At 34.2% G+C, this 24,308-nt stretch overlaps 7 protein-coding genes across 12 annotated transcripts in view; 4 read left to right on the top strand and 3 right to left on the bottom strand.

Annotated features, from left to right (window-relative positions):
• LOC117602734 (uncharacterized) overlaps positions 1–24,308 on the top strand; it is a 169,850-nt gene that overhangs the window by 14,840 nt on the left and 130,702 nt on the right. The gene's annotated exons all lie outside the window — the stretch shown is intronic.
• Positions 145–3,010, top strand: sip3 (septin interacting protein 3). 2 transcript variants are annotated; one of them, XM_034320989.2, is made up of 10 exons: positions 145–328; positions 404–681; positions 755–847; positions 930–1,082; positions 1,165–1,455; positions 1,523–1,737; positions 1,830–2,047; positions 2,121–2,496; positions 2,575–2,798; positions 2,890–3,010. In XM_034320989.2, exons 2-10 carry the CDS (start codon positions 553–555, stop codon positions 2,913–2,915), a joined length of 1,725 nt encoding a protein of 574 aa, XP_034176880.1. In that variant the 5' UTR covers positions 145–328; positions 404–552; the 3' UTR covers positions 2,916–3,010. The 2 variants fall into 2 exon arrangements, with proteins under 2 accessions (XP_034176880.1, XP_076547227.1); XM_076691112.1 differs by having other exon boundaries at positions 146–328; positions 2,575–3,010.
• Positions 4,658–10,446, top strand: flfl (serine/threonine-protein phosphatase 4 regulatory subunit 3 flfl). 2 transcript variants are annotated; one of them, XM_034321674.2, is made up of 6 exons: positions 4,658–5,955; positions 6,066–7,664; positions 7,750–7,901; positions 7,982–8,082; positions 8,185–8,384; positions 8,476–10,446. In XM_034321674.2, the coding sequence occupies exons 1-6, from the start codon at positions 5,758–5,760 to the stop codon at positions 8,560–8,562; spliced, it is 2,337 nt and encodes a 778-aa protein (XP_034177565.1). In that variant the 5' UTR covers positions 4,658–5,757; the 3' UTR covers positions 8,563–10,446. The 2 variants fall into 2 exon arrangements, with proteins under 2 accessions (XP_034177565.1, XP_034177564.1); XM_034321673.2 differs by having other exon boundaries at positions 4,659–5,955; positions 7,982–8,384.
• On the bottom strand, positions 10,017–15,027 carry LOC117603006 (cilia- and flagella-associated protein 36). The gene is made up of 5 exons (XM_034321690.2): positions 14,895–15,027; positions 14,251–14,426; positions 13,979–14,169; positions 13,623–13,905; positions 10,017–13,560 (listed from the first exon to the last, which is right to left on the bottom strand). The coding sequence occupies exons 1-5, from the start codon at positions 15,001–15,003 to the stop codon at positions 13,297–13,299; spliced, it is 1,023 nt and encodes a 340-aa protein (XP_034177581.1). The 5' UTR covers positions 15,004–15,027; the 3' UTR covers positions 10,017–13,296.
• Positions 15,605–20,099, bottom strand: Lhfpl (LHFPL tetraspan subfamily member 5 protein). Of its 3 annotated transcripts, none has more exons than XM_034321692.2 (7): positions 19,702–20,099; positions 19,140–19,317; positions 18,657–18,877; positions 18,386–18,580; positions 16,441–16,528; positions 16,112–16,266; positions 15,605–16,046 (listed from the first exon to the last, which is right to left on the bottom strand). In XM_034321692.2, the coding sequence occupies exons 3-7, from the start codon at positions 18,871–18,873 to the stop codon at positions 15,814–15,816; spliced, it is 888 nt and encodes a 295-aa protein (XP_034177583.1). In that variant the 5' UTR covers positions 18,874–18,877; positions 19,140–19,317; positions 19,702–20,099; the 3' UTR covers positions 15,605–15,813. The 3 variants fall into 3 exon arrangements, with proteins under 3 accessions (XP_034177583.1, XP_034177584.1, XP_034177586.1); XM_034321693.2 differs by having other exon boundaries at positions 18,657–18,917; positions 19,702–19,844; XM_034321695.2 differs by lacking the exon at positions 19,140–19,317 and having other exon boundaries at positions 19,702–19,842.
• Prp38 (pre-mRNA processing factor 38) lies at positions 20,098–23,229 on the top strand. Of its 2 annotated transcripts, none has more exons than XM_076691266.1 (4): positions 20,098–20,222; positions 21,028–21,628; positions 21,840–22,207; positions 22,277–23,229. In XM_076691266.1, the coding sequence occupies exons 2-4, from the start codon at positions 21,465–21,467 to the stop codon at positions 22,654–22,656; spliced, it is 912 nt and encodes a 303-aa protein (XP_076547381.1). In that variant the 5' UTR covers positions 20,098–20,222; positions 21,028–21,464; the 3' UTR covers positions 22,657–23,229. The 2 variants fall into 2 exon arrangements, with proteins under 2 accessions (XP_076547381.1, XP_034177582.1); XM_034321691.2 differs by having other exon boundaries at positions 20,193–20,324.
• The window catches only part of Mon1 (vacuolar fusion protein MON1 homolog), a 2,297-nt gene continuing 1,358 nt past the window's right edge, over positions 23,370–24,308 (bottom strand). The window contains exons 4-7 of the mRNA XM_034321683.2: positions 24,059–24,308; positions 23,793–23,983; positions 23,619–23,721; positions 23,370–23,548 (exon numbers count right to left, since the gene is read on the bottom strand). The exon at positions 24,059–24,308 is cut by the window's right edge and continues 35 nt beyond it. Coding sequence (XP_034177574.2) covers positions 23,408–23,548; positions 23,619–23,721; positions 23,793–23,983; positions 24,059–24,308 — 685 coding nt within the window. The 3' untranslated portion in view covers positions 23,370–23,407. The remainder of the gene's footprint in view (positions 23,549–23,618; positions 23,722–23,792; positions 23,984–24,058) is intronic.

The following is a 24,308-nucleotide window of genomic DNA, read 5'->3' as shown; positions in this document are numbered from 1 at the left end:
TGTTTACCATTTATGTAATTTATTTGCAAATATAAAATTATAGAAGTTTAACTTTGGGTATAAGTAAGTATATTATTAAATTAAGTTTTATTTAGAATAATAAAAAAAAATAAATAAGTAAAAAGAATTGAATGTACTATCGTATTCCACGTGGTTTAATCATAATAAGTAAAATACAGTTTATTTGCGTTCAACCAATCAAATTGTACAGCCTGTCCGATTTGGAACTGTCAAATAAAAATAATACATGTTCAATCGCACTAAATAAAACAACCATGACATGAAAATGATACATTTATCGTAAAGTAAAACTGTCTTCGGTGTTAAGGTAATAAACTATCGCTGAAACATTTAACAAATAATTTTTACACAATTTGTTGTAACCATGACACGTTCTATTTAGTTTTAGACATTCTCGTGATGATAGCAGCGCCTCGTTGATTCTAGTCGAATCTACAGCTGTTGATACGTAAATTGTTGGTGCGAGAAGTGTCAGTGATTATTTTCCTTATAAAAAACAGCCTTTGGGCTGAAAAAATAATTAAATAAAAAATGAGAGAGGCCGGAATAATGTTAATAAGCACAGCACTAACGTGTGCTGTAATAGGCAATGCTTATTACCAAAGAAAACAGTTTTACCCAACAGTAGTTCACATAACCAAATCGAATCCTAGTATGACGGTAAGTTTCGATACATTTCTATCCCAAATTTTCTTTTATTTCACTATTTAATCAATTTTTCCATCGAATTTAGGTAATCTATGCACAGGGTTTAATTCTAGTGTTTATGATAAATGCGTTTCTTCGAAAGATATTTTTTGGTACTCTACGTGCTGCTGAACTTGAGGTATGTCATTTATTTATTAAAAATACTAATCTTTCTTATTTGTAAAATGAACACATTGACACCAAATATTGTTTACTTATAGCATCTGTTGGAAAAGGTATGGTACGCTGTGACTGAAACTTGTCTAGCATTTACAGTATTCAGAGATGATTTTAGCCCAAAATTTATAGCATTGTTCACACTTTTGTTATTTTTGAAATCATTTCATTGGTTGGCAGAAGATCGTGTAGATTATGTAAGTAAAATGAACATATGAAGCTGGTACATAAAGTTTCATCAATAAATGTGTAATTTATTTTGTCATATATAATTTGCAGATGGAAAGAAGTCCTGTGATAACATGGCTGTTCCATCTCAGAGTTGGTACTTTATTGGGACTTTTGTTTGCTATAAACTTAACTATGATTCATTATGCATATAATACAACAGCCACAAAAGGTCCTTCGGTACAGCTTGTGTTTGGTTTTGAATATGCTATTCTTTTAACTGTTGTATTCAACATTAGTGTAAAATATATATTGCATACAATAGACCTGCAAAGTGAAAATCCATGGGATAACAAACCAGTATTTCTTTTGTATACAGAATTAATAATTGGACTATTAAAGGTAAAGAACATAATAATACTTTTTTTTGGCTATTTAAATACTGTTAATTTTATATTTTTTACATCAGGTTATTTTGTATATTGCTTTTGTCACACTGATGGTCAAGTTGTATACTTTACCTCTGTTTGCACTTCGTGCAATGTATTACACAATGAGAGATTTTAAAAAAGCTTTCCATGATATTGTAATGTCTCGGCGAGCGATTAGGAACATGAATACATTATATCCAGATGCAACACCAGAAGAGTTAGCTGCTGCTGATAATGTTTGTATAATATGCAGGTGAGTATTATATTTCTGAGATACTAATACAGCTTTAATAACTGTATACATATTTCATTGTTATTACTACTACATATATATTACTATCGCAGAGAGGAAATGGTGGCAGCAAGTAAAAAATTACCATGTAATCATATTTTCCACACTGCCTGTCTACGTTCGTGGTTCCAACGTCAACAGACATGTCCCACCTGCCGTTTAAATATTTTAAGACCTGTTAACAATAATCAAGGGAATAGGCAACAAAACCAACCACAAGCAGGGCCTCAAGTACCTCAACCCCCGCAAGCACCAGGGTTCAATCCAATCGGTATGTATAGTACGTGTAGTAATGTTTATTTCTTCCTATACTGTAATATTAAGAAAAATTCTGTTGAATACAGTTCAAGTTCTACCAGCATTTTGGGCTGGGTTACAAGCTCCAGGAGCAGGTCCACAACAACCAGCTCCGGGTGATGCACCACCGCAACAGCAAGCTCAACATAGTAGTGCGAGTACTCCTTCCGCATCGTTTCAAAATTTAGCAGCCAATGGGGTACCATTGTTCCCACCACCATTTCCTACTATGGTACCATTACCACCCATTCCTACACCACCACCAAATTTAACGGAACTAAGCGAAGAAGAACTTAGAGCAATGGAGGGTAATTTGAGGCAAGCCGTTGAAGCTAGAATACAGATGTTACAAAGAGTTCAGCTTTTACTAGATGCTGCCAGTGCAATGATGAATCAATACCAAACAGCAGCTGCTACTGCTAAGTATGTACAAAATCGGTGTATTACACTGATACAGTCATTAAATATTTAGATCTTATTTTCTGACATTTATTGTTACAGCATTCCAGTGCCAACTGCAACAAGTAGTATGAATGTTACACCGAATGCTTCTTCGATGGCAAAGCCAGGAACGTCGAAAAATACAAGTTCTGAAGTTGATAATGAGCAATGTCAAGCTAAAACTGAAACGAATGTTCCTATTGTAAACTCTTCCAATGATAATGCGAGCACGTTATCCGGCAGAAGTGATACAGAATCAAGCGAACAGGAAATGCTTCGGAGACGTAGGCTACAAAAATTTTCAACTTAGCTCAGAACACAGTAGATGTTCATGAAATCATATGATAATTTGTATAATTTGTTAATTACTGACAGGTCTGATTGCAGATGTGATTGATTGAAAAAGCTTGAAATTCAAAATTTACAGTGCAATCACGAAGGTGTCAAATAATGAGTTAAAAGAAAAAGTAAAATAAATTTTTGTATAACATTGATTTAAGAAAAGAAATAACAGAAGCAAATTTTAGTTTTCAACAAATTTTGTATGTATTTTCAAAATTATTTCATTAGTTTGTATGGACATGTATGTACTTTATACCATGATACAGATTTCTCCAAAATATTTTGCAGAATAATTTTTGTATCAATTAAATTGTTACTGTAATCCCTATTTGAAAATTATTCTAATCTGTTTAATCCCTCAATTACATATTAAAAATATGACTTAAAATACCCTGTAAGTTTTTATTGTACTATATTTAGACTGCTGTACAAATTTTATGAATTATTACATGTTAGGAATACTTGTGTCTGTACATGGGAGAGGTAATGTCAGTCACTATAATATGACTGTAACAATTGTTTTTAAATAATTGTCATAATATGTAATAAATTTATTTGTCTATTTAATAATGTTTCTGTTTTTATTATATACATTTGTATAAAAATTACTTGTAATACTTTTAAACTATAAATGTATATATATCAAATGAGAACATAGAAAAAAATAAGTACAAAATATATTATAAAAATATAATACTTCTATAATAAATACAGATACATTTAGTTAAATTATTTAATTTTATTTATATGGAAGAGAAAATTCATGCAAAGTTTAAGTTATACAGTAGAAAGAAACATATTAAATTAAAAAAATATAATTCTAATAACCTAAATGTGATAAATTTCTTATTTACGTATAAAAATATATAAACATATATAAATATTTCATTTCATATATCATCAGAATGTAATTACGAATAAAGGGAAAGTATGAAACTGTAAATAAAAATATCGTATACATGATGTTATATTATCTAAAAAAGCAGAAAAATTAAATGAAAACATAAGTAAATAATTACTGTCATCGACTAAGTTTTATTGATCAGTTGAAAGATAATTATAACCTCATTTTTCTGTATCAAAAATGCGCAAACTCCCTATGTTTACACACAAAGCAATCAGATTTTGTTGAAAAAATTATTTTTTATAATTCGAATTTCTTTGAGAAACAAAAATACATGATAAATTATATAAATTATGGACAAATTATACAAATTGCATAAAAAACTTATACATATACCTATGTAAATCTATGAAACAACAGTATGTTTCACGTTTCACTCATTAAAACAAGTAACTTTTCTTTATTAATTAAACATCATAAGTGTTAAACTTTAACTCATAAACTTTAATTTTCATATTTTTTACTTGTTAGTATTAAATTTGTCTCAATAATTTAGTCTTTTAATTTAATTTCGATGAATTTAATGTTCATTTCATCAAATAATATGTGAGTAACACATTTATCAAATACGTATAAACATATAATGTGGTTATCTGTTATTTTTTGATACTGCTACAGATCATATATATATATCTTTTTAAACATAACAAATTATTTACGTAACATAAAATAAATTTGTAACATTAAATTTTATTTTCATCTATCTATATATTATGTACGAGTGTCTAAAAATTTCTAGTGTTGTAATTGTTAAATATGATGTGCTATTTTATAGATTAAATATCATTATAGGAACGTGTAATGTTTAAAACGATTTTATATTTTTTACGTTATTTTATTCTTTATTTACAATGATTGATGTCTGCGTATTCGATCTTTTATATTCTCTAATGATTTATTATTACATTAATGAACGCAATACTTACCTAAATACAAACTATTATATTACGCGCTAAAATCCTTGAGATACACGAGGCGAACCCCGTAGCGCGTTGTTGTGATCTAACATGGCGGAGTGTAGTGTTGTGGCTGCTCAGTGTCTATGTCAATTTTTGGAGTGATTTTGCTTAATAAGAACGAAAGGATTGCAATGGTCGGCAATCACGGTATTGCAAGAAATTGAGTCAAATAGTCGTATACTTATGAGTATTTGTATTACAAGAGGATTGAGTTTAATTTGAGTTTCGTTTGTCGCGGGAACCGTACACAGCGGTGAGAGAGCACGCAGAGTGCCGTCTTCCCAGCAACAAAATTTGCTCCTGACCTTCCACCACAACAAGTTGGCCTTTTGGAGTGATCCGGCATACAATTAAGATTTCTTTACTTTGCGTACACACGACACGTGATAACGGAAACTTGCACGACATAAAGTTTTCCCGCGCGTCCTGAGAGGTTTTCTTGGCGCAAGAATCAGGCTTATGCAACGACGAGCGCATAAACATCTATTACGGTAAACAATATCATTCCGTCAAACGAATTCAAAGGCATGTGACGGATCGTTGCCGCTTGTATTTTATCGTAAAAATTCTAGTGACGGAACTTGATCTTGTGTAAATTCATTAAAGAAGGCATTATACAATTAGTGGAAAAACTGAGAAAATACAATAGGCTGGTGAAGTCTATAAGATTGACACTAATTGTTATTAAACATATATAAAGATTCCTTATGGCGTGTTTCTTAATTAACAGTTATGTCATTTACTTGTGCAAACAATTAGAAAGGAATAATCATATGCAAGTATCAGAACTTTAAACGAAACATACATTGAAAGTTGTGTTTCTTTTATATGATTATTACCGATATAAAAGTCTTAATGGGTTTCAAGGAAGTAATTGACAAATCAATATATGGGGATTTTGGTGCATTTGTCAATTTATCAGAGAGTTGAGAAACATTCATAAAGATATTTAAAAAGCCAAAGAAGTGGTAAAGATATAAGGGATGCAAGGTAGCTGGTGATATTATAGAGCAGTGTGTATAAGTTAATTTTTACAATATGACGGATACGCGCAGAAGAGTTAAGTTGTATGCGCTCAATGCTGATAGACAATGGGATGATCGTGGTACAGGCCATGTTTCTTCTTCGTATGTAGATAGATTAAAAGGAATTTCACTTTTGGTCAGAGCAGAGAGCGATGGTTCGGTTTTATTGGAAAGCAGAATACAACCTGACACTGCATATCAGAAGCAACAGGTAATAATTGTTAATTTTGTATTAAATTTTTAATAAAAAAAAAATCTGTATTTTCTGTTTATGCAGCATTAAAAAAAGAGTACACTCCAAATGTTTGTCCTTTATTTCAGGATACATTAATAGTTTGGTCGGAAGGAGATAATTTTGATTTAGCCTTAAGTTTCCAAGAAAAGGCTGGCTGTGATGAAATCTGGGAGAAGATATGTCAAGTTCAAGGAAAAGATCCATCTGTTGAAATAACTCAAGATATCGTTGAAGAATCAGAAGATGAGCGATTTGATGATATGTCAGATGCTGCACCACCCATAGAATTGCCTCCATGTGAATTAAGTCGATTGGAAGATATCAATGAACTTATAGGGAATTGCTTATCTTCTCAAATGAGGAAAGATAAACTAGCATTGGCTTTAGAATCAGAAGGTTATATCAAGAAACTATTGAATCTATTTCATACATGCGAAGATTTAAAAGACAGTAAAGGATTACATCAACTTTACAATATATTTAAAAATATTTTCCTACTTAATAAGAACACATTATTTGAAGTTATGTTTAGCGATGATACGATTTTTGATGTTGTTGGATGTTTGGAATACGAGCCAACGTTACGTGAGCCAAAGAGGCATAGAGAATATCTTCGACAGTTAGCCAGATTTAAGCAAGCAATTCCTATTACAAATACTGAATTACTAGCTAAAATTCACCAAACGTATCGGGTTCAATACATTCAGGATGTAGTTTTACCGACTCCAAGCGTATTTGAAGATAACATGTTGAATACATTGAGTAGCTTTATATTTTTTAACAAGGTTGAAATAGTAACCCTAATACAGGACGATGAGAAATTCCTCACTGAATTATTCCGCCAGTTAACAGATGAAGCAACATCAGACAGTAAAAGACGCGATCTAGTTCTTTTCTTGAAGGAGTTTTGTAATTTTTCTCAGAATCTTCAACCGCAAGGAAAGGAGGCCTTTTATAAAACTTTAACAGCACTTGGTATTTTACCTGCTTTAGAAATTACTTTGGCAATGAACGATGCCCAAACAAAAACAGCTAGTATAGATATATTAACGTATATAGTGGAATATTCTCCGAGTGTTGTTCGAGATTATACATTGCAACAAATAAATAATACAGAACAGGACCAAATGTTGATAAATGTAATAGTTGCTCAACTCGTTGGCGATAGTGACCCTGAGTTGGGTGGAGCAGTACAACTGGCCGGTGTATTACGCCTGCTTCTTGATCCAGAAAACATGTTGGCTTCCGTTAACAAATCAGAAAAGACTGATTTCTTAAACTACTTCTACAAGAATAGTATTGGAACACTGATAGCACCTCTTTTAGCAAACACAATTGGAGAACGACCAGCAAGGGAAGATTACAGAACAGTACAGCTTTTAGGATTGATTCTAGAGTTATTGTCGTTTTGTGTAGAGCATCATACGTACCACATTAAAAATTGCATATTGAATAAAGATCTGCTCAAACGGATACTGGTTTTAATGAAATCGACACACACGTTTTTAGTATTGTGTGCTTTAAGGTTTATGAGAAAAATTGTAGCATTGAAAGATGAGTTTTACAATAGGTACATCATTAAAGGAAATTTATTTGCGCCCGTATTTGATGCATTTGTAAGAAACAATGGTAGATATAATCTATTGGATTCTGCTATTCTTGAGATGTTTGAATTTATTAAACTGGTAAGCACAGAATAAATACACATCAACATTTATTTTTAAATTGGTTCATTTTATACTTTGAATGCATTAATTGATTTTATTTTAGGAGGACATTAAATCGCTATGTTCGCATGTTGTTGAAAATTTTTCAAAAGAACTAGAAACAATCGATTATGTACAAACATTTAAAGCTTTGAAATTAAGGTACGAACAACATCAAGACAAGCTGAAAGATCGAGACAGGGCAGCTCTTGACAGGTAAAAGGAAATTTCTTCAATAATTCGTCTTTAATCAAAGTTAATTATAACGTGTTGTTGTTGTTATTTTTTTTTTTAAGTGTTCCATCCATACTGAGAAATAGTCGATACAGAAGGGACCAGAGACAATTAGACGAAGAAGAGGAAATGTGGTTCAATGAAGAGGAAGACTTTGATGAGGGTGAGGCGGTCGTACCCGCAGCAGCAGCAGATCTTGTGCCTCCGGCTTCTGCTAAGAAACAGTCGTCAACTTCAAATTCTGCACTTAATCCTGCTCTTGCAGATTCTAAAAGTCACCATCAGCAGCAGCAGCAGCAGCAGTCCGTGTTGAACAATAACACTGCTAACAATAACATTACCTCGCAGCAATCACAAATCAACAATAGTACAACAACAACAAACGAATCTCCAATTAGTTCGGAAATAAATCCAAATTCGCCTATCGGGACGGTAGAAAAAACTGGGACTGCATTATTTAAAAAGGTAAATTTCTCTTGTTTTGCTCGGTAAAACTTTTCTGTTTCCAGTTCGTACTTTTTAGTTTAAGGCATACATTTAACAATGTTGTTTTCAGGGGTTAGTCGATTACGAGGGGGATTCAGATGAAGAAGACGAGGATACGGAGGTGACACCCTCTCCAAAACGGCAAAGATTGTCATAGTAGGCAAATTGGAGAAGAACGAGAAATTTGTGTTTTTTAATCGCTTCTACCGTTTCTGGCCCTCCTACGTGCACAAAGAACTCGATCGGAAAGTCATATTATCAACCCTTTTGTAGCTGAACAGAAGAACCATTCTCTTTAAGTGAGCGGATGCACGAGGATGTGTGTTTATCATGTGGTGGAAATTGACATACCTCTTTGTGTTGGGTTGTACATAATATACGAGAACATCGATACCGAATGCAGGTGGGTGAAAGGGTCTTAGAAATGGAATGTATGTAATTAAGGGGAATAATAATGAATTATGAACTAATGCGATACAAAGGAAGAGAGAACTTTCTTTAATGAAACATATGACGGTAAAAGTTGTGGCATAACGTTGTATGACCACGTGTGTAAGTGTTAAAAGTAACAAAGTTTTAACAAGAAATAGTCCATTCCACATTGTCTGGAAACACCCCAAGTACTAGAAGAAATTATTTCACGAATAGGCTAAGAAACTCTAGCCAGGCCTAGTGGTTCTTACGAGTACGAAGTTTCTAAGCACGTGCTTAGATTCACGTAATAATTAAAAATTTGTGACTGTACGTCATATATTACATCTGCTAAGAAGAAACTTACTATGTAAAAAAAAACAAAAAAAAAAAAACAGATAATTACATGTAAAAGTACATGATGTACCGCACAAAAAACAACTAAGTGTTTTGTTTTGCCATCCATCAATTTTCTTGTTCATGTGATGGGCAATTAAGACCCGTCCATAAAAAGGGGGTCAGACATCATGAAACTTTATCCAGTTTAACGAAAAATAGTATTTAGTTTGTATATATATGTATATTTGTAACGATTGTAAAACAACCAATTCATGGGTGAAGCAGAGAAATATGCGATTCCTTTAAAAATTCAGTTCCCTTTTAAGGTTCTTTAAACGAGCTTTTCGGTTGTCAATGTAAGTAGTAGAAATTGTACAATAAACATATTTCAATTGTGTATATTTACCAGTTTGCACTTCATGTCCGCAATTACTCCTTGATGTAAAAAAAAGTATATGTGAAAGTGTCTTGCAATCTTGAGTATTAAATATAAACTGTTCTATTCGTATAAATTATTCGTGATTATTATGGGCAATATCAGAGCCTGCTATTAATTGTACAATCACGAAGAAAAAGTGACATAGGGGTATTTAATATATCTTTCATTATGTATACAATTGTTAATTTCGTTTAAAATTATGTCCAGTGAATTATTCGGCTTTTTCTTTTTTGTAAAATCACTCGGTTTTATAATGAATAAGCGTAAAGACCATAAAATCATGAGATGATGCTTAGCAAGATTGATTTTTAATGCTCCAACGTCATATCATAAGTCAGAAATTTGTTGATCTAAATCAGCTCCAGACAAGAATGTCTACTTGATGTTTTAACTACTGATATACAACCGAGAAAGCTGGTACCTTCTTTCTTTTTATTTTTTATTTTTTTTTTTTTTTTTACATTTACATTTAATTCGTTTACTTGGAACATTTCTTACATTCAATGTTACTTTAACACGTATCCTAACAGGTGACTGAGTCAACTCGAACAGAAGGAATACATATTACAAGCCGATGTATACATTTTTCACGACACCCTCACATCCGGAACAGAGTTTCTAAGACTGCTTTAGACCTGTATGTATATTGGACATTTCGAAAATATCATATACACCGTCTATGTACACATATGCATATATATTAACTTATAATATCGACAAATGGAAATCTTTAGAAGTGAAATTTAGTCAAGAACACGAGCGAATATCTGTGAATATCAAAGTAGGCAAATTCGCTGGAGCTGAGCGATTATATATGTATATAAGAGAAGATGAAAAAAAAAAAACAACAAAGTGTAACTTGAACTGATTAGAGGAAAAGAGTGAGAGAAACGTGGAGAGAAAGGAAGAGAGAGAGAGGAAAGTAGTGAAATAGAATGGAAATGTAACAAAGGCTAATTATTAGTTGTTTAAGAGGATATTGAATAATGTTGTTCTTTATGTGTTTTATATAATATATTCATGATTTATTCGATGAAAAGGAATAAAGCGATGAAATTAAATGAAGCTTGCGTCGGGTATGTAAGAGACTTGTAAGTAAACGGAATAATAAGAAACGAATCGATATCTAAGTGATACTAGATTAAAAAGAAAATAATGCACCATTTTAAACGCTATTTAAGCTAAATTTCGTATAATATACTTGTATGAAGATACGTTCATTAACGCGCTTAAGCTTTCATTGCTGTTCCCTTATTTAATGTAACGTCATTGTATCACCGTTAATGTCTCTTGGATCACGTATATTTATCGTAATTTCTTTATTCTGTTTGCGTCATATCAAGTCGACCGCAAGCTATGAGGTTTTCGTTTCTCGTACGACCATACGTTAAGCTACGATTACATTGGCGAGTGTTAATGATATAAATATATCTGAATTGCAAGCGATAAATTATAATTGATTGCTTTTTCATTTTGCTACAAATTAATTGCTTCAGCAACGAGAATTAAATTGAGAAAACAATGTAAATATGTTTCTCTCGTGAAAGAAACTTAACTGGAGGAGAAGGTATGTCCTCACCGCTCGTTTGACTAATTTGTGATAAGATCTAGATAACATTGATAAGAATAAGTGGTAGAATTTACACGAGAATAGTGAAGCAAATTTTCCTACCAATGCCAACTACTCTATCATTTGTTTTACCAATATAATTTAAGCATAAAAGATTAATCCCTTCTGTCAGCAAACGAATAGGTGGGAATCACATCTTCCCTTACACTTCTTCTACACATTGCAATATTCTAATGCTCGCCACTGTATTCGCGGTCTCATTCGAATTGGAGCGAGCACAGAAAAGAATAAAACTAATTTGTTCCTTTTGCTTCTTGTTGGGGTGCACCGTTTGATCGCTTATTTCGCACTCTAATTTAACGGGAATCGGTTCAAGATTTCACAGATTCCATTCGTTCGAGTAGAACAAAGTCGATATTTTATATTACATTAAATAAACGAAGAGAAATGTAAGGATGATTATTCTTAGAGCGATCTGTGGTTCGAAGGTGCGTTCAATAATACCGTACGTGTCGATAACGAAGTCCTGATCGATAATCATGAAATAAATCATACTTTTTCGGTGTTTTTCTTTTTTCTCTTTTTCTTTTCTTTTTTTTTCGTTTCGGATGGGGAAACTTTTAAAGAATCTGTGCAGGGATCGGTACCGAGGATAGCAGAGACAGAAATTTTCGCAGCCGTCACACATTGATGTAATATTAAAATTACATGATATAAGAAAAAAACATTTGCACACATTGTACAATACCACGTGTTAATAATATAATGCGTTTTAATTATATATATATATTATATACATACATATATATATATATAATGACAGATCGAAACGATTTTTCTCTGGTGTATATACGTACATGTACATAAAATTGTGCATATATGTTTATACGCGCAGAAAAAGACACCTTTTTATATGAGAAGCTATTCGTAACAAAAATGAAGAAATACAATTTGAACTAAGAGCAAGCATAAAAGGTAAAAAAAAAGTAAAAGAACTTTGTTTTGTGTGTAGTATGATAATAGTTGAATGAAGAACATGCGGAAAACGAATATTTTGCATTTTATTCTAGCGAAGTATGAACGGTCGATCAGATGAGCAGCAAAATGAATTTAAATGTAGGATTCATGGTGGAAGACGAGCTAGAAAAATTTCTTTCTTCTTTCACCTCAAATTTGTTTAATCCATTAATTCCTAGATGTCGAAAATATATATGTTACTTTCAAGATGGTATTTCACATTAGTAATTAACACGTTTCCTGCCGTTCACTCGATATCACATGCAATAATTTCAAAAAAAAATCATCCAATTCCGCTCGTATTCCGTCACGAATTCGTAATTGACCTTTATAATCGGACAGCTAAAAAAAAAAAAAAGATGGAAGAATGATTAAATGTGTGTTACAACGGAATAGAAGTGTGCTGTAGAAGTGCGGAGAATATTTAATTAAATAAAACCCTAAAATTAGAAGAATTGGTTAATGGAACGGAGTCATAACTTACCTCAGTGTTTAATCGCGAAACGAGAAAAAGGACATTTCTTTGTATGGATGTAATCGTCATCGGTCTTGGTTCTACTGTCTAATTGTGATTTATACGATTTATGCTATTAGACAATTATATGTAAAACAGATTTTCCAACGTATCCATGCTTCATTTCATCACACGATTAATTTTACAATTGATTTACGCTCCTTTCTTCTCTTTGCATCATTAAAAAAAAAAAAGAAAGATCCATAGACACGATCAGAAGACAAGAACCATTCTTTTTCTTCTTTTATTCATACAATTTGTATTCTTCTGAAACTTACACAAATCTTTATTATAAAAATTCTTCCTTTCTTATTTTACATTCTGAAATTCAATAATTTCAGTAGCATTCGTGGATGAAGAATGCTGAAGAAAAAGAAGTAATTTTATTTCACACGCATTTAAACTCGTTGCTCCGCTACTTAAATTGAATTCTTGTTCAATAAAATATCTAATGTTTTCATACTCCATTTTGACTCTGAGTGCTACAAGAAGTTTATGCAATTACTGTATCCATTCTTCTAAAACATTGTTCTCTCTCTCCACTCTTTTCTCGAAACACCACATCGTCTTGATCTACATATTCTTGAAACCAGTGTTATTATTAGTTTGTTTGCTTACGCACGACTTCGGCTTGAAGACGAGCCGCGAGTGCTTTGCGCACTTGCAGTATGGACGGCTCCAGGGGTTCCGGTAATTTTAGTTCTTGCTCCCCTTTTATCGTCGCTTGTGCCACTGTTCTCGCGGAACTTGGTCGGGTCGAATTCATTTCTAATCGCTGGCTTCTCGCCTCTTTTTTCAGAGCCACTAATTTGTCCCGTCTGGCTTTCAGATATGCTTGTCTCTTCTTAATATCCTCTTCTGATACCTGAAATGATTTTTATATTAATAAAAATGATACTATGTTTCATCGTAAAAATTAATTAATACATTTTGCTCTTCTGATTTGGTTTCCTCTATGGGTGACGAATCTGGAGAAGTAGCTTTCTCATCTGACTTTTCTTCTTCCTCGCCTTGTAATTCTTCTTCTTCTTTTTCTTTTGGATATGCCTCCAATTCAGGAGTACTTTCTGCTTGTGAAGCTTTCAAAGCTTCTTCTAATAGTGCTCTCTCATTATTATATTTAGCAGCCAGACGTTCGTGTTCCTTGATAAGGGATGCTTCTGATGTTATGTCATGTTCTTCCTCTGAATCATTCTCTAATACATGTTTCCTAAACGAAGGGTTTATTTTGTCATTTTCATTAAATTTTAATTATATGGATATGGAGCAACTTGATAACTTACTGAATGATCTCTTCCATTACCAAAGGATCATCGCTTGATCCATCTCTTTCATATACCAAGGATGCAGGTGTGAGGCCATACTTTTGTTCAATCATATTCAAAGCTTGCAACTGCAGTTCCAAATTTTTCTGTATCATCATCCTCTTGAAGATCTCGTACTCGTTCGCTGCCCATATCTGCTCGAACAAATTCTGAAACATAACGATGCATAATTAATATAGATTGTTCATTAATCCTTAAATTTCAACTAGTTTATTAAATCGTCGGCTCACCTGTTGGAACTGCACAGGCATTTTTGTGTACTTGTTCACGGTACAAGCGTACTCGAATTGCTCCGGAGTGATGCCCATGTCTTCCATGAAACAACCAAGCAATAAATCCACTAGATTTTTGTACTCTTGATACGTCTTTCGGTACTCCTCGTTGTCTTCGACGTCCGCCTCGAATACTGTGAAAAAAAATCAAAAGGGTATATCTGATTATCTTGAATGAACGAAAGACCAAATGATTTGATAACATTGCATTTACTGGCAAGGAGAGTTACTCTCAGATTTTAATAAATTTTTGCACTCTGATAGATCCATGTTATTACGAATCTCCCTCTATATGGTTTTTGGGTCCAAAATGTACAAGAGACTTATTAACACTTTGACAACTGCAATGTTCATCAATTCCAAAGTTCACATTGAAGTGTTAATAAGTTTTTTGATATCTGCAGTTACCGACTGAATTAAGAAGCTTTTAATTGTTAATAATTCATCTATAAATCAATAGAAATAATAAAATACAGTAGGTAAGATGTTAAGGAAGAGCTCTCCGTATGAGATCAGAATAGCATTCAAGTGCTTGAGCTTTTCATCAAGATTTTAGAAAAGGATATCATATACAATTGTATTACGCAATTACACGAACTTACTTAATGATTTCTCTTCAACGAAAGTGATCAAAGGCGTCGACCAAATAGGACCTTGAAGAAATCCTATGAGGGAATCGAATACCCATGCGCTATCGTCTCTGTCGTTCATGGCGAATGGTTCCTTTCGCGAGATTGTTAGATTCTTTTCGAATTTACTGGCAACACAGTTTCCAGCTACGTGTATCGTGTCTCCTTTTAAGCGTAGTCATAGTTACATGCGGCGAAAACATTCTGCCGTAGACTTGCGCGAACGAATGGAAGCAATACAATTACGATTTCTTGATCGCTAATAGAAAAATGATTCACAAACGAACGATGATCGATGAAACTTTGAGATAGGTGCACTGATTACACGTCCCTGATGTTCACTATCTCGTTTTTATTCAGCGATACATAAATTTCCTTTTAATTCGCTATGTAAGATTCTCTTCGTTCTGTAAGATAATACTTTATGTTACCTGTTTCTAATAAAACTGAAATGAATCTACGAAGTTTTGTGAGTCCCTAGATAAGAATAGACGATGAAAAAAAGAACGATAAATTTATATATATAATACATTATACATGTAAGACTAATTTCAGTTACGTACATCGAATATACATGGTAAAAAATTTATGAGCTACGTCTGTATATGTACAAATATGTATCATCCGATACAAGTATTCTTCTTTCATACTTCGTTACAATAGTTATTGATCCACGATAGATCAATTACAATAAAAAAAAAAAAAAAGAAAAGAGGAAGAAAAATCGTTGATACATAAAGAAACAAAAAATTCTAAGATTCTCTTATGTACAGTGCTTCTCCTCGTCTCTTCTAGTCTATTATAAGTAATATCAATAAATTCGACGGGACGTTTGCAACAACGAGATACGATTCTCTATGTACAACGATGTAACCTTCGTTCTCCGATATCCCTATAATTGGAAATTGTGTTGAGAATGATTCAAGGTGTTCGTCGACATCGTGTGAGCTGGATGCGACGGAGCTGGAGTGTACAAGCTGTGATGGGAATGAGACTTCGCTCTGGAGAGCTCGCTATAGCGATCCTGTTCCGGTGGAGCGACCAAGAGGACCGGTCTCAGGGACAGGGACTTCCGTGAACCAGCTACGCTTTGAGCTTCGTTCACGTATCCTGGATTCACTTCGCCTGAAAACAAAGAAAAAATTAGAAATTTGGAAAACCTTTCAAGTATTTTCTTTTTTATATCATACCTTTGTATAAGGAACCATTGTTAAAAGGTTCTGGCTGGAGTCTGACGTGCCTGGACGCCAAAATAAAAGCAAGAGCAGCCAAGGTGACAGCGTCTAAAGCGGCGATCGCTGCTAACGGTATCGCCCATCTAACGGCGCACGCTCCTGGATTGTATCTGCATAAGAAAATCATTTATTTACATAAGATTTCTTATTAACCAACAAAATACAATTGAATAATATGTATTTTAATCCATTTAGATTTGTTAAGATAGATATTCAGATTACAAATTGGATTCTCTTGGAATACAAAAGTCCATATTCCTTTCCTGGAATGTTTAAATTGTTACCTGGAGGCAGCTGCGCCACAAACAGCCCGAATTAACGGTGAATCCCATCCCAGTGGGTAAATGCAAACTCCAATGGCCATTGATATAGCTGGAAAAAGAATAATTATTTCTTTAAAAATTTAAACATAACTGCGCTTGGCATTTAAATGAACTATCCGCATCGCGGAGGTCGTTGAAGAGGTGAACAGTGAAAGGTACTGAGAGCAGGAATTGAACTTTTACTTTGGAATTATTTAAAATGTTCATTTAAAGATTTATAACATCTATTGCTTAGGATCAAACACCGTTTGCGGAAGTAGCGGTCGTGTTACATAGTCGGTGGTTTTCGTTTCCGATTCGCTGACCAGTACTATAATGTTCTTTTCTAGGTGAAACGTTTTCCAACCCGTATTCAGTCGATTCACGTTTCAACCAGTGACTTTCACTGTCCGCCTGCAAACAAGTTACCATCATTAGTAAATATCTTCGATCAACGACCATAATAATTCTAATTTTCATATCTCTTTGGTAATGAATCTATAAGCGAATTTCATTTTCCTAATTACTTTTTTTCAAATCTAATTACAGGTATTGAAGACAGATACTTCCTGCTACGTAAGCTTTCCCATTGTAAAAATGAAGAAACTAAAACGTCGAGCAGCCAAGCACGAATACTATACAGCGCGTAACTTGTTGCAGAACAGATCAAGCGTGTCAATGTTCTTCAAGTGGGTCAACAGTACAGAGACAGTCATTTTATAGTTACACACACATTTGGCTGTTTCAATCGATGCACCGTTACAAAAAGGCAAAACTTGGCCGCATAATTGATTTATTTTTTTGAAATAAATTTTCAAAGCGACGAAGCAATTGATAAACTAATTATAATTCTACCGAAGGCGTTGGCTAACCGGTAAATCTAACGCCTTCTAACGGTCTATTCTACATTTCTAAACAACTGTTCGTTCAAACAGAGACTTTAGCAGATTTTCTCTTCAAATTTATACTTTCTACAACGGTGCGCATGTAATTGGAGATTCAAATATCTCTGCGACCTATTCAGTACGGTATTGTTGTGCTACGCATTTCGTAAGCGGGATCCTGCGGACCGGAAACGCTTTCTAATCGCAGAAAAATGCAATTCGCGATAAAAAGCATTTCAAGCGGGTAGAATTGGGGTTACGATAGTTGATGCACAACAGCTGTATTAGAAAAATCGAAGTAGGCAAAAGTCATAGCGTTCCAAAGGGTGTCGAAGGGGTCCTCGCGACCGAGGATTTTTAGAACAGCAGGGTATTTTTATTCTGACTGTCGTCGTGTACGATTTTGCGAATTTTATAATATTTAATACGCCCGCTACTATTTAATCACCCGCTCGGTTAATCTTGAAATGAAAAAAATGATTATATTTCATTTGGAATAACGTGTACGGTGTAAAATTTAATTAACGATCAAGTTCGCCGTAACAAAGACGAAGCGACATTACATCACTTCCTGACACGATGACCCCCTCGGTGCACTATAGTAATTTTCAGCCTCATCACGATGATAACGTGTTACGTGGACGATTACAGCAATAGCCCGGCGGGAACACACCCATTCGCGTTATACTTTCGAAAGCGACGTTCAACATCGCTGCTCGGTAAATGCTCCTTTTTTAACTCGCTAATTATACAACGGAGCGATTACATCTCTTTTTAATTTATTTCAAAACATAACATCCCGTTACGAAGATTTATCCCTGTCGTTTTTTTTATGTTTTCAGATCGTATCGGTACTTGCATTGGATTACCATTATGCAACGACCTCGGTATACATGCCTGTGTATGAAGTATATAAGCGACATCCTTTCTTTCCTGTTTTAATAAAAATTCTGTTGCTTATTTTTTTTTTCAGCATACCCTTTGGCTAATAAGCTTGAAATCCTCTGCATAAAGTGTCTCAAAGTGTGATTCATAAAAATTACCTGATACCACTTGCATCCAGGCACAAAGGTAGAACACGGTTGTACTCTGACAGAAGAAGAACAGGAGCATCGCAAAGATTGTCAATAGAGCGATTATCACAGCGATGCCGACTAGAATGGTGCTTACTCTGAAAGGAACGTTAGCGATCGTCGATAAATCGTCCAGTCTGCCGATACATTCTTCGCCCAATTCACCTGATAAACAGAAATGAATTATCCCTGTTAAAGAAATTGATTGAAATACTCGATACCGAGAGAAAATGATCATCACCATTTCCACCGTAGCTGCATCTGGTCCAGAGTCCAAATCTTCCAGGGTTCTCGTGCTCCAAATCGCCCAACCATTCTGGGGTTACAAAGGCCACGACCCCGATAATGGCGTAGCATATGGTAAAAATACCCCATAGAACGCCGATCGCCTTCGAATTCCGAATATAATTCGTCGCGTACATATGAGATGATTCCACGTACTCTATCTTCGATCCCATCTTGCTGATGTTCAAACAGAAAATTATTATTATCGTTGATCAATCTACAACACAAAATTATGTAAATAATGAATATCAGACACAGGTTGTTAATAGCGAAACCTCGGAACAAAGAACAACTTTCGCTTAGCAATAGTCGAGAGAAAAATCCTTCTTCGCGCCTTAATGATTTGCCTGAGGAAAATCAATTCCGGGTTCATAGATCGCTTAGCGATTCTTCGAACCGTCAAAGAAACATTGATTATAGTAAATCAAGGAACACTTACTACGTTTGAGAATTGATGTTTCTCAATACAATTTCCACATCACCGATCCTGCGATTTCTTGTCGAGCACAAAGGCGTTTTGTTTCTCACATTAAATCCCAAGCACCGCCCGTGACATTTACATAGGAACGTTCACCGATCGGTTAAGAAGGTGCAGCTTTTCTTTCGTACCGGACGATCTATCGATCAGAAGGTAACAAAACGCAGATTGTATTACTCGCATTCTTCTCGTTTTCCCGCAGGAGGGGGCTAACTCGATCGAACAGTTGTTTTTTTTTTCTTACTCAGCTTACATAGATCGGAAACGAATCATCGACACTGACATAAATATTGTCGAAAGATTTGGAAATATTGCAGGAGCGAGATAAAATGTGCTGATCGATGCAACGGATTGTAAACAGCGCTCGAAATCAACGCACGTTTCGCTCGTGCAATTTTGGGTCACGTACGATATTAAAAACGAAACCGGCTCGTTTCCTAATCGGGACTGGATTAAGAATCGCACTTGTAGTGATTTTTAATCGTATTATGAAGGAATCATGAAAAAGTTCAAGAAATTGTACCTTCTTTTCTTCCCCTAACTGGTCAAACTTTTTTTCAGACCACTTCCGAGGACATCCGTGTCACAGTGAAGATCCTCCAACTCCGCAAGATGAAACTTTGCCCAACTTTCAGCAGCACAAAATACTTTTCACGAAACGTGCTTGATACACAAGCTTCGGATAGAAGCGAAAGAAACGAACTCACACCGCACACGTAAGAGAGGAATAATCACGAAAGAACCGGGAACCGCGAAAACGCAGCTCGTGAGATACAGTGGTCAGTCCGTTGTATCGGTTTGCATAGCATCTGTTGGCTACGAGTCGACGCGGCTGATCACCTCAACGAATGGAAAATACGACTTAAAGAGGACAAGATGCGATAGCACGGTGTGTACCTTAACATGGCTGTTCAGGTGAGTTGAAGTTGCCAGGTAAGTAGGAAAGAAGAAACGAAGAGAGAGAAAGAGACGGGGACTGTGAATGGGGCCTCTTACGGACCCTGGGCTCGAGAGAAAGGCGACGTCGTCAAGGAACACGAAAAGGTGGGGATGTCGAATGGTACAGTGTGCAATGCAAGTATCACTTTTGTGGACTTTTCTTCTGGTTAAACTTCACAAAGAATTGAATTCGGAAATAGGAAGATGGTAAAAAATATAGAAATTTTATAAAGTACTTTATTCCCTTACTCGACTTCTCATAGATGGATGTGTTTTTAAAGCTTTACATTTAAAAAATCTAACGAAATTGCATATTATAATTGTGAATAGATTCTGTTCATTTGGTTAAATATATGTTAGGAAGGAATAGAGTTGGGTTTAACGAAGTTAACTTTTATTGAGTACAGCATTCTGCATAGTTTTCCGGTGACGCGTTGACAATGCTGACTGTAGGTTTCAATTTTATCACGTTCCCTTTTATGTATGATGCAAATCTTATTTTTACACGATCTAAAAGAACGCACATACAGTAAAGGTGATGATTGTTTTACAGATATAGGTGTAATATACATCTGAATACAGTTAGGAAGGTGTTAGAACTACGTCGAGTGAATTGTAATGAATATCTGTTAGTTCGCAAATTTTTAGAAATCTGTGAGATGTTGCTATAATGCTTGAATTAGTATGCGAACACATGTTTCCTAGAAATGGCCCAGCTTTACTTCCGAATAAATTCTACTTTCCTTGCTCCGATTTCTACATTTTTGAAAGTTCAATTTACCAAGAAGCTGTCATTAGTTACGATTTTGACCTAAATAGAGTAGTCTTGTCCTTCCAGTAATTTCAATTAATACTGCAATTCTATACCTGTTTTTTTTATAAATATTTAGATTTATATTTGTTTTTCTAGCCTGAATAAAAGCAAAATATCTTATAAAACAGATATTTTAATGCCATCTACAGATACCAACACAGTTGTATGCATAAACTTGTATTTTGAAAAGACCGCCATTAAAGATTTTTAAAATTCTACCGCAGCGCCATCTATACAAAAACGGCGGAAACTACTCAACAAGTTACCAACTGACTTGCCGACTAGTTTCCGCCATTTTCGTATAGATGGCACTATAGAATTTTGTAAATATTTAATTTGTAGCGATCTTTTTAAAATACAATTATTTCTTTTTATGAGCAATTTAATTTGGCAATTAATTGATAATTAATCTGTTATTAATCTGTTATTAATCTGTTATTACTGTCAACTTGTGTTAGACTTTTGTAGTACGAAGTGTTTGAATCTGTAAGTAGTGGTAGTAATCGCTTAACGCGTCTTGACGCGTCTTAAACATGGCAAATCGCACAGTAAAAGATGCGAAATCTATTCGAGGTACAAATCCTCAATACCTAGTAGAGAAAATAATTAGATCCCGAGTATATGATTCTAAGTATTGGAAGGAAGAATGTTTTGCCTTGACTGCAGAACTTTTAGTCGACAAAGCTATGGAATTAAGGTTAGGAAATATTCATTGTATTTATATTTTAATCTAAACAGGTTGTTGTTTTAACACTTTAACTTATTATTTATGTTTATGTACTGTCTGCGTCATCAATTTCTTATGAGTATATGTGTTAAATTTCGTAAATGATCTTTTTCAAAATATAACCTCTTCCTAACATAAACAAACGGATTTATTTATTTCTAAAAGATATATCATGTTTTAGGTTCATAGGCGGTGTATACGGAGGAAATGTAAAGCCCACACCATTCCTTTGCCTCATATTAAAAATGCTGCAAATACAACCTGAGAAAGACATTATAGTAGAATTTATAAAAAATGAGGAATTTAAATATGTTCGTGCTCTTGGTGCATTATACATGAGATTAACAGGATCATCTCTAGACTGCTATAAATATTTAGAACCATTGTTCAATGACAACAGAAAATTGAGGAGACAAAATAAGGAAGGTAAATTTGAATTGATTCACATGGATGAATTTATAGATGATCTTCTAAGGGAAGAAAGGTGCTGCGATGTTATTTTACCAAGAATACAGAAGAGACATGTTCTTGAAGAAAATAATGAACTAGGTAAGTTCTTTACCTTTATAAGTCTCATCTTTTCAAAAGATAAATGAAACATTTAAGTTTGTGTAACAGAGGCCAAAGTGTCGGCGTTAGAAGATGACATGGATGAAGGAATAGAATCTTCAGAGGATGAAGATGTACCTCCGGTTAAAGAAGATACGCGAAAGAGAACGGACGATCACGACAGAGATAGAGATCGTCACAGGGACAGGGACAAGAGACACTCGCGTTCTGATAAGAAATCTGATAGAGAAAAACAAAGATCGAGAAGCAGAGACAGGGATAGAGACAGAGATAGACGAGAACGTAAACGGAGTAAGTCGCCAAAAAGTTATTCCTCGTCGCATAAAGATAAAGACAGAGATAAGGACCGACATAGAAGAGACGACAGGGATAGAGACAGAGATCGAGATCGAGATCGAAGACGAGAACGCGACAGAGCTAGACACTGAACACTGCAATTTAACAAACTATGTACAGAAGGTAAATATTAACTTTTATAATTATCAGGTGAATAAAAAATGTATAGTGGTACAAGTCTTGAATTTTTTTTTATTGTGTGTACCGCGTGTCGATCATAACAGCAGTGTATAACATTTACAGAGAATAGTTTCATATTAAAATTATAGCATTTATCAATAAAAACGCTACACAGTAGCTCATAATACCCGTACGTTACATGTAAGTGATAATATTTCTTTCGCTAACATTATATTATACGTTCCTTCTTGAACCATTTTTTATTTTCAGTTTAACAGGATTATGAAATGGCCGCTGTTTTTATGGTTATATACAAAACATTAAAAAAAAATTTATCACTGTTACTGTTGAAGAATTATTTTCGAGATGCGATATATTTTTTAAATAATACAAACAGATATTTTTTAATGTCTTTTTCAACGATACAGTGATAAATTTTCTCAAGCACCATATAATAAAATAAGTAGGGAATATCATAGCCTGCCTATAAATGTAATCCACGTGATTACACGTATAATGTCTTTAAATATATACATTTTCACATATGTACCTTATTTCACAGTGTTTTTTGTAATTAAAAATAGTGAGCAAAGTATAGTATTAATATACGAGGAACGTATCCATCTCTGATACACTGTCTTTCATATTAACAATATTTTATCAGATCGATATAAACCGTCACTGAAGAACGCACTCCATATTTCCGTGTTATATCCATCAAATTTAAAACGTAGGCGAATTTAAAATAAATAATCTCTCCTCTTCTTTTTTTATCCATTTCAATAATTTATTTACCGCTTCGATGGCATCAAGTTTTGTTACAAGTGGTTCAAATGTAACGTACAGTTCGAAACCTACTGTTACCTAAACAGACGAACAAAAGTTAGTTAAATATAATCGTATCTAACACTTGTCATTAGGTGTGTTAGCTTACCCATGCCAACATGGTCTCTTTATCTAACTGTTGGAATATAAGTTTTAGTGGTCTATTGGGAGCATGTAGCCGGTGATGTAAACATTGATAAAGACCCAATAATCTATAGGGAAAGAAAAGTAGGTACATGATATAAAATGTTTTTCCTTTATCTAAAAGTATTATTATGATTACCGTTCGATTTCTTCCTCTGTTGTATATGGGGGTTGGAGGCCGGGACTCCAAAATTGTGCTGTACTTCTACACTTGTACAAAACGTGCCGCATTTCTGGCAGTCCAATGTCAGCTGTTGTAATTGGTGATTTATTCATGGATTCGTTAATTGCTTCTAAACAATTTGTTCGTCTTAATTTCTCAACAATTTTCTGGAAGCAAAATCATTTATTATCACTAATATCAGCATCTTTGGAAGCTTAATGAACCTCTATCAAATTACTGACTTGTTTTGCTTCAGATAGAATATAAAATACATCTCTGTCAACTGTAAGGAGCAATAAGCATGCTTGGCAATCTTCAGCCAAATATGATACATGTCCATGCATATAACCATTGGCATCAAACTTTGGTAAACATATTGGTGTCCAGCTTTCGGCAGTTTTAAGGGATTCTGAACTGTCCACCAAATTTTGTATTATATGTAAATCCGCGGGATGTAAAAAAAATTTGTTCATTCTGACCAATGTTACCAAC

The sequence above is a fragment of the Osmia lignaria genome, chromosome 12 (genome assembly GCF_051020975.1).
Source record: "Osmia lignaria lignaria isolate PbOS001 chromosome 12, iyOsmLign1, whole genome shotgun sequence".
Lineage (NCBI taxonomy): Eukaryota > Metazoa > Arthropoda > Insecta > Hymenoptera > Megachilidae > Osmia > Osmia lignaria.
Note: the sequence above shows the minus strand (reverse complement) of the source record. Positions and strands in the feature narration are given on the sequence as shown.

Excerpts from the sequence above, each read along its gene's own strand:
- LOC117603006 (XM_034321690.2), bottom strand. The coding sequence starts at position 15,003 with ATGAACGACAGAGACGATAGCGCATGGGTATTCGATTCCCTCATAGGA. Across the intron at positions 14,427-14,894 it reads CGTTGAAGAGAAATCATTAA|TATTCGAGGCGGACGTCGAA; the intron begins GTAAGTTCGTGT and ends TTTTTTTCACAG. Across the intron at positions 13,906-13,978 it reads GTAATGGAAGAGATCATTCA|GAAACATGTATTAGAGAATG; the intron begins GTAAGTTATCAA and ends CCCTTCGTTTAG.
- Lhfpl (XM_034321692.2), bottom strand. The coding sequence starts at position 18,873 with ATGGGATCGAAGATAGAGTACGTGGAATCATCTCATATGTACGCGACG. Across the intron at positions 16,267-16,440 it reads TGTGGCGCAGCTGCCTCCAG|ATACAATCCAGGAGCGTGCG; the intron begins GTAACAATTTAA and ends TTTCTTATGCAG. Across the intron at positions 16,047-16,111 it reads CAATGGTTCCTTATACAAAG|GCGAAGTGAATCCAGGATAC; the intron begins GTATGATATAAA and ends CTTTGTTTTCAG.
- Prp38 (XM_076691266.1), top strand. The coding sequence starts at position 21,465 with ATGGCAAATCGCACAGTAAAAGATGCGAAATCTATTCGAGGTACAAAT. Across the intron at positions 21,629-21,839 it reads GACAAAGCTATGGAATTAAG|GTTCATAGGCGGTGTATACG; the intron begins GTTAGGAAATAT and ends ATCATGTTTTAG. Across the intron at positions 22,208-22,276 it reads TGAAGAAAATAATGAACTAG|AGGCCAAAGTGTCGGCGTTA; the intron begins GTAAGTTCTTTA and ends TTTGTGTAACAG.
- flfl (XM_034321673.2), top strand. The coding sequence starts at position 5,758 with ATGACGGATACGCGCAGAAGAGTTAAGTTGTATGCGCTCAATGCTGAT. Across the intron at positions 7,902-7,981 it reads GACAGGGCAGCTCTTGACAG|TGTTCCATCCATACTGAGAA; the intron begins GTAAAAGGAAAT and ends TTTTTTTTTAAG. Across the intron at positions 8,385-8,475 it reads GGACTGCATTATTTAAAAAG|GGGTTAGTCGATTACGAGGG; the intron begins GTAAATTTCTCT and ends TGTTGTTTTCAG.
- sip3 (XM_034320989.2), top strand. The coding sequence starts at position 553 with ATGAGAGAGGCCGGAATAATGTTAATAAGCACAGCACTAACGTGTGCT. Across the intron at positions 1,456-1,522 it reads TAATAATTGGACTATTAAAG|GTTATTTTGTATATTGCTTT; the intron begins GTAAAGAACATA and ends TTTTTACATCAG. Across the intron at positions 2,497-2,574 it reads ACAGCAGCTGCTACTGCTAA|CATTCCAGTGCCAACTGCAA; the intron begins GTATGTACAAAA and ends TTATTGTTACAG.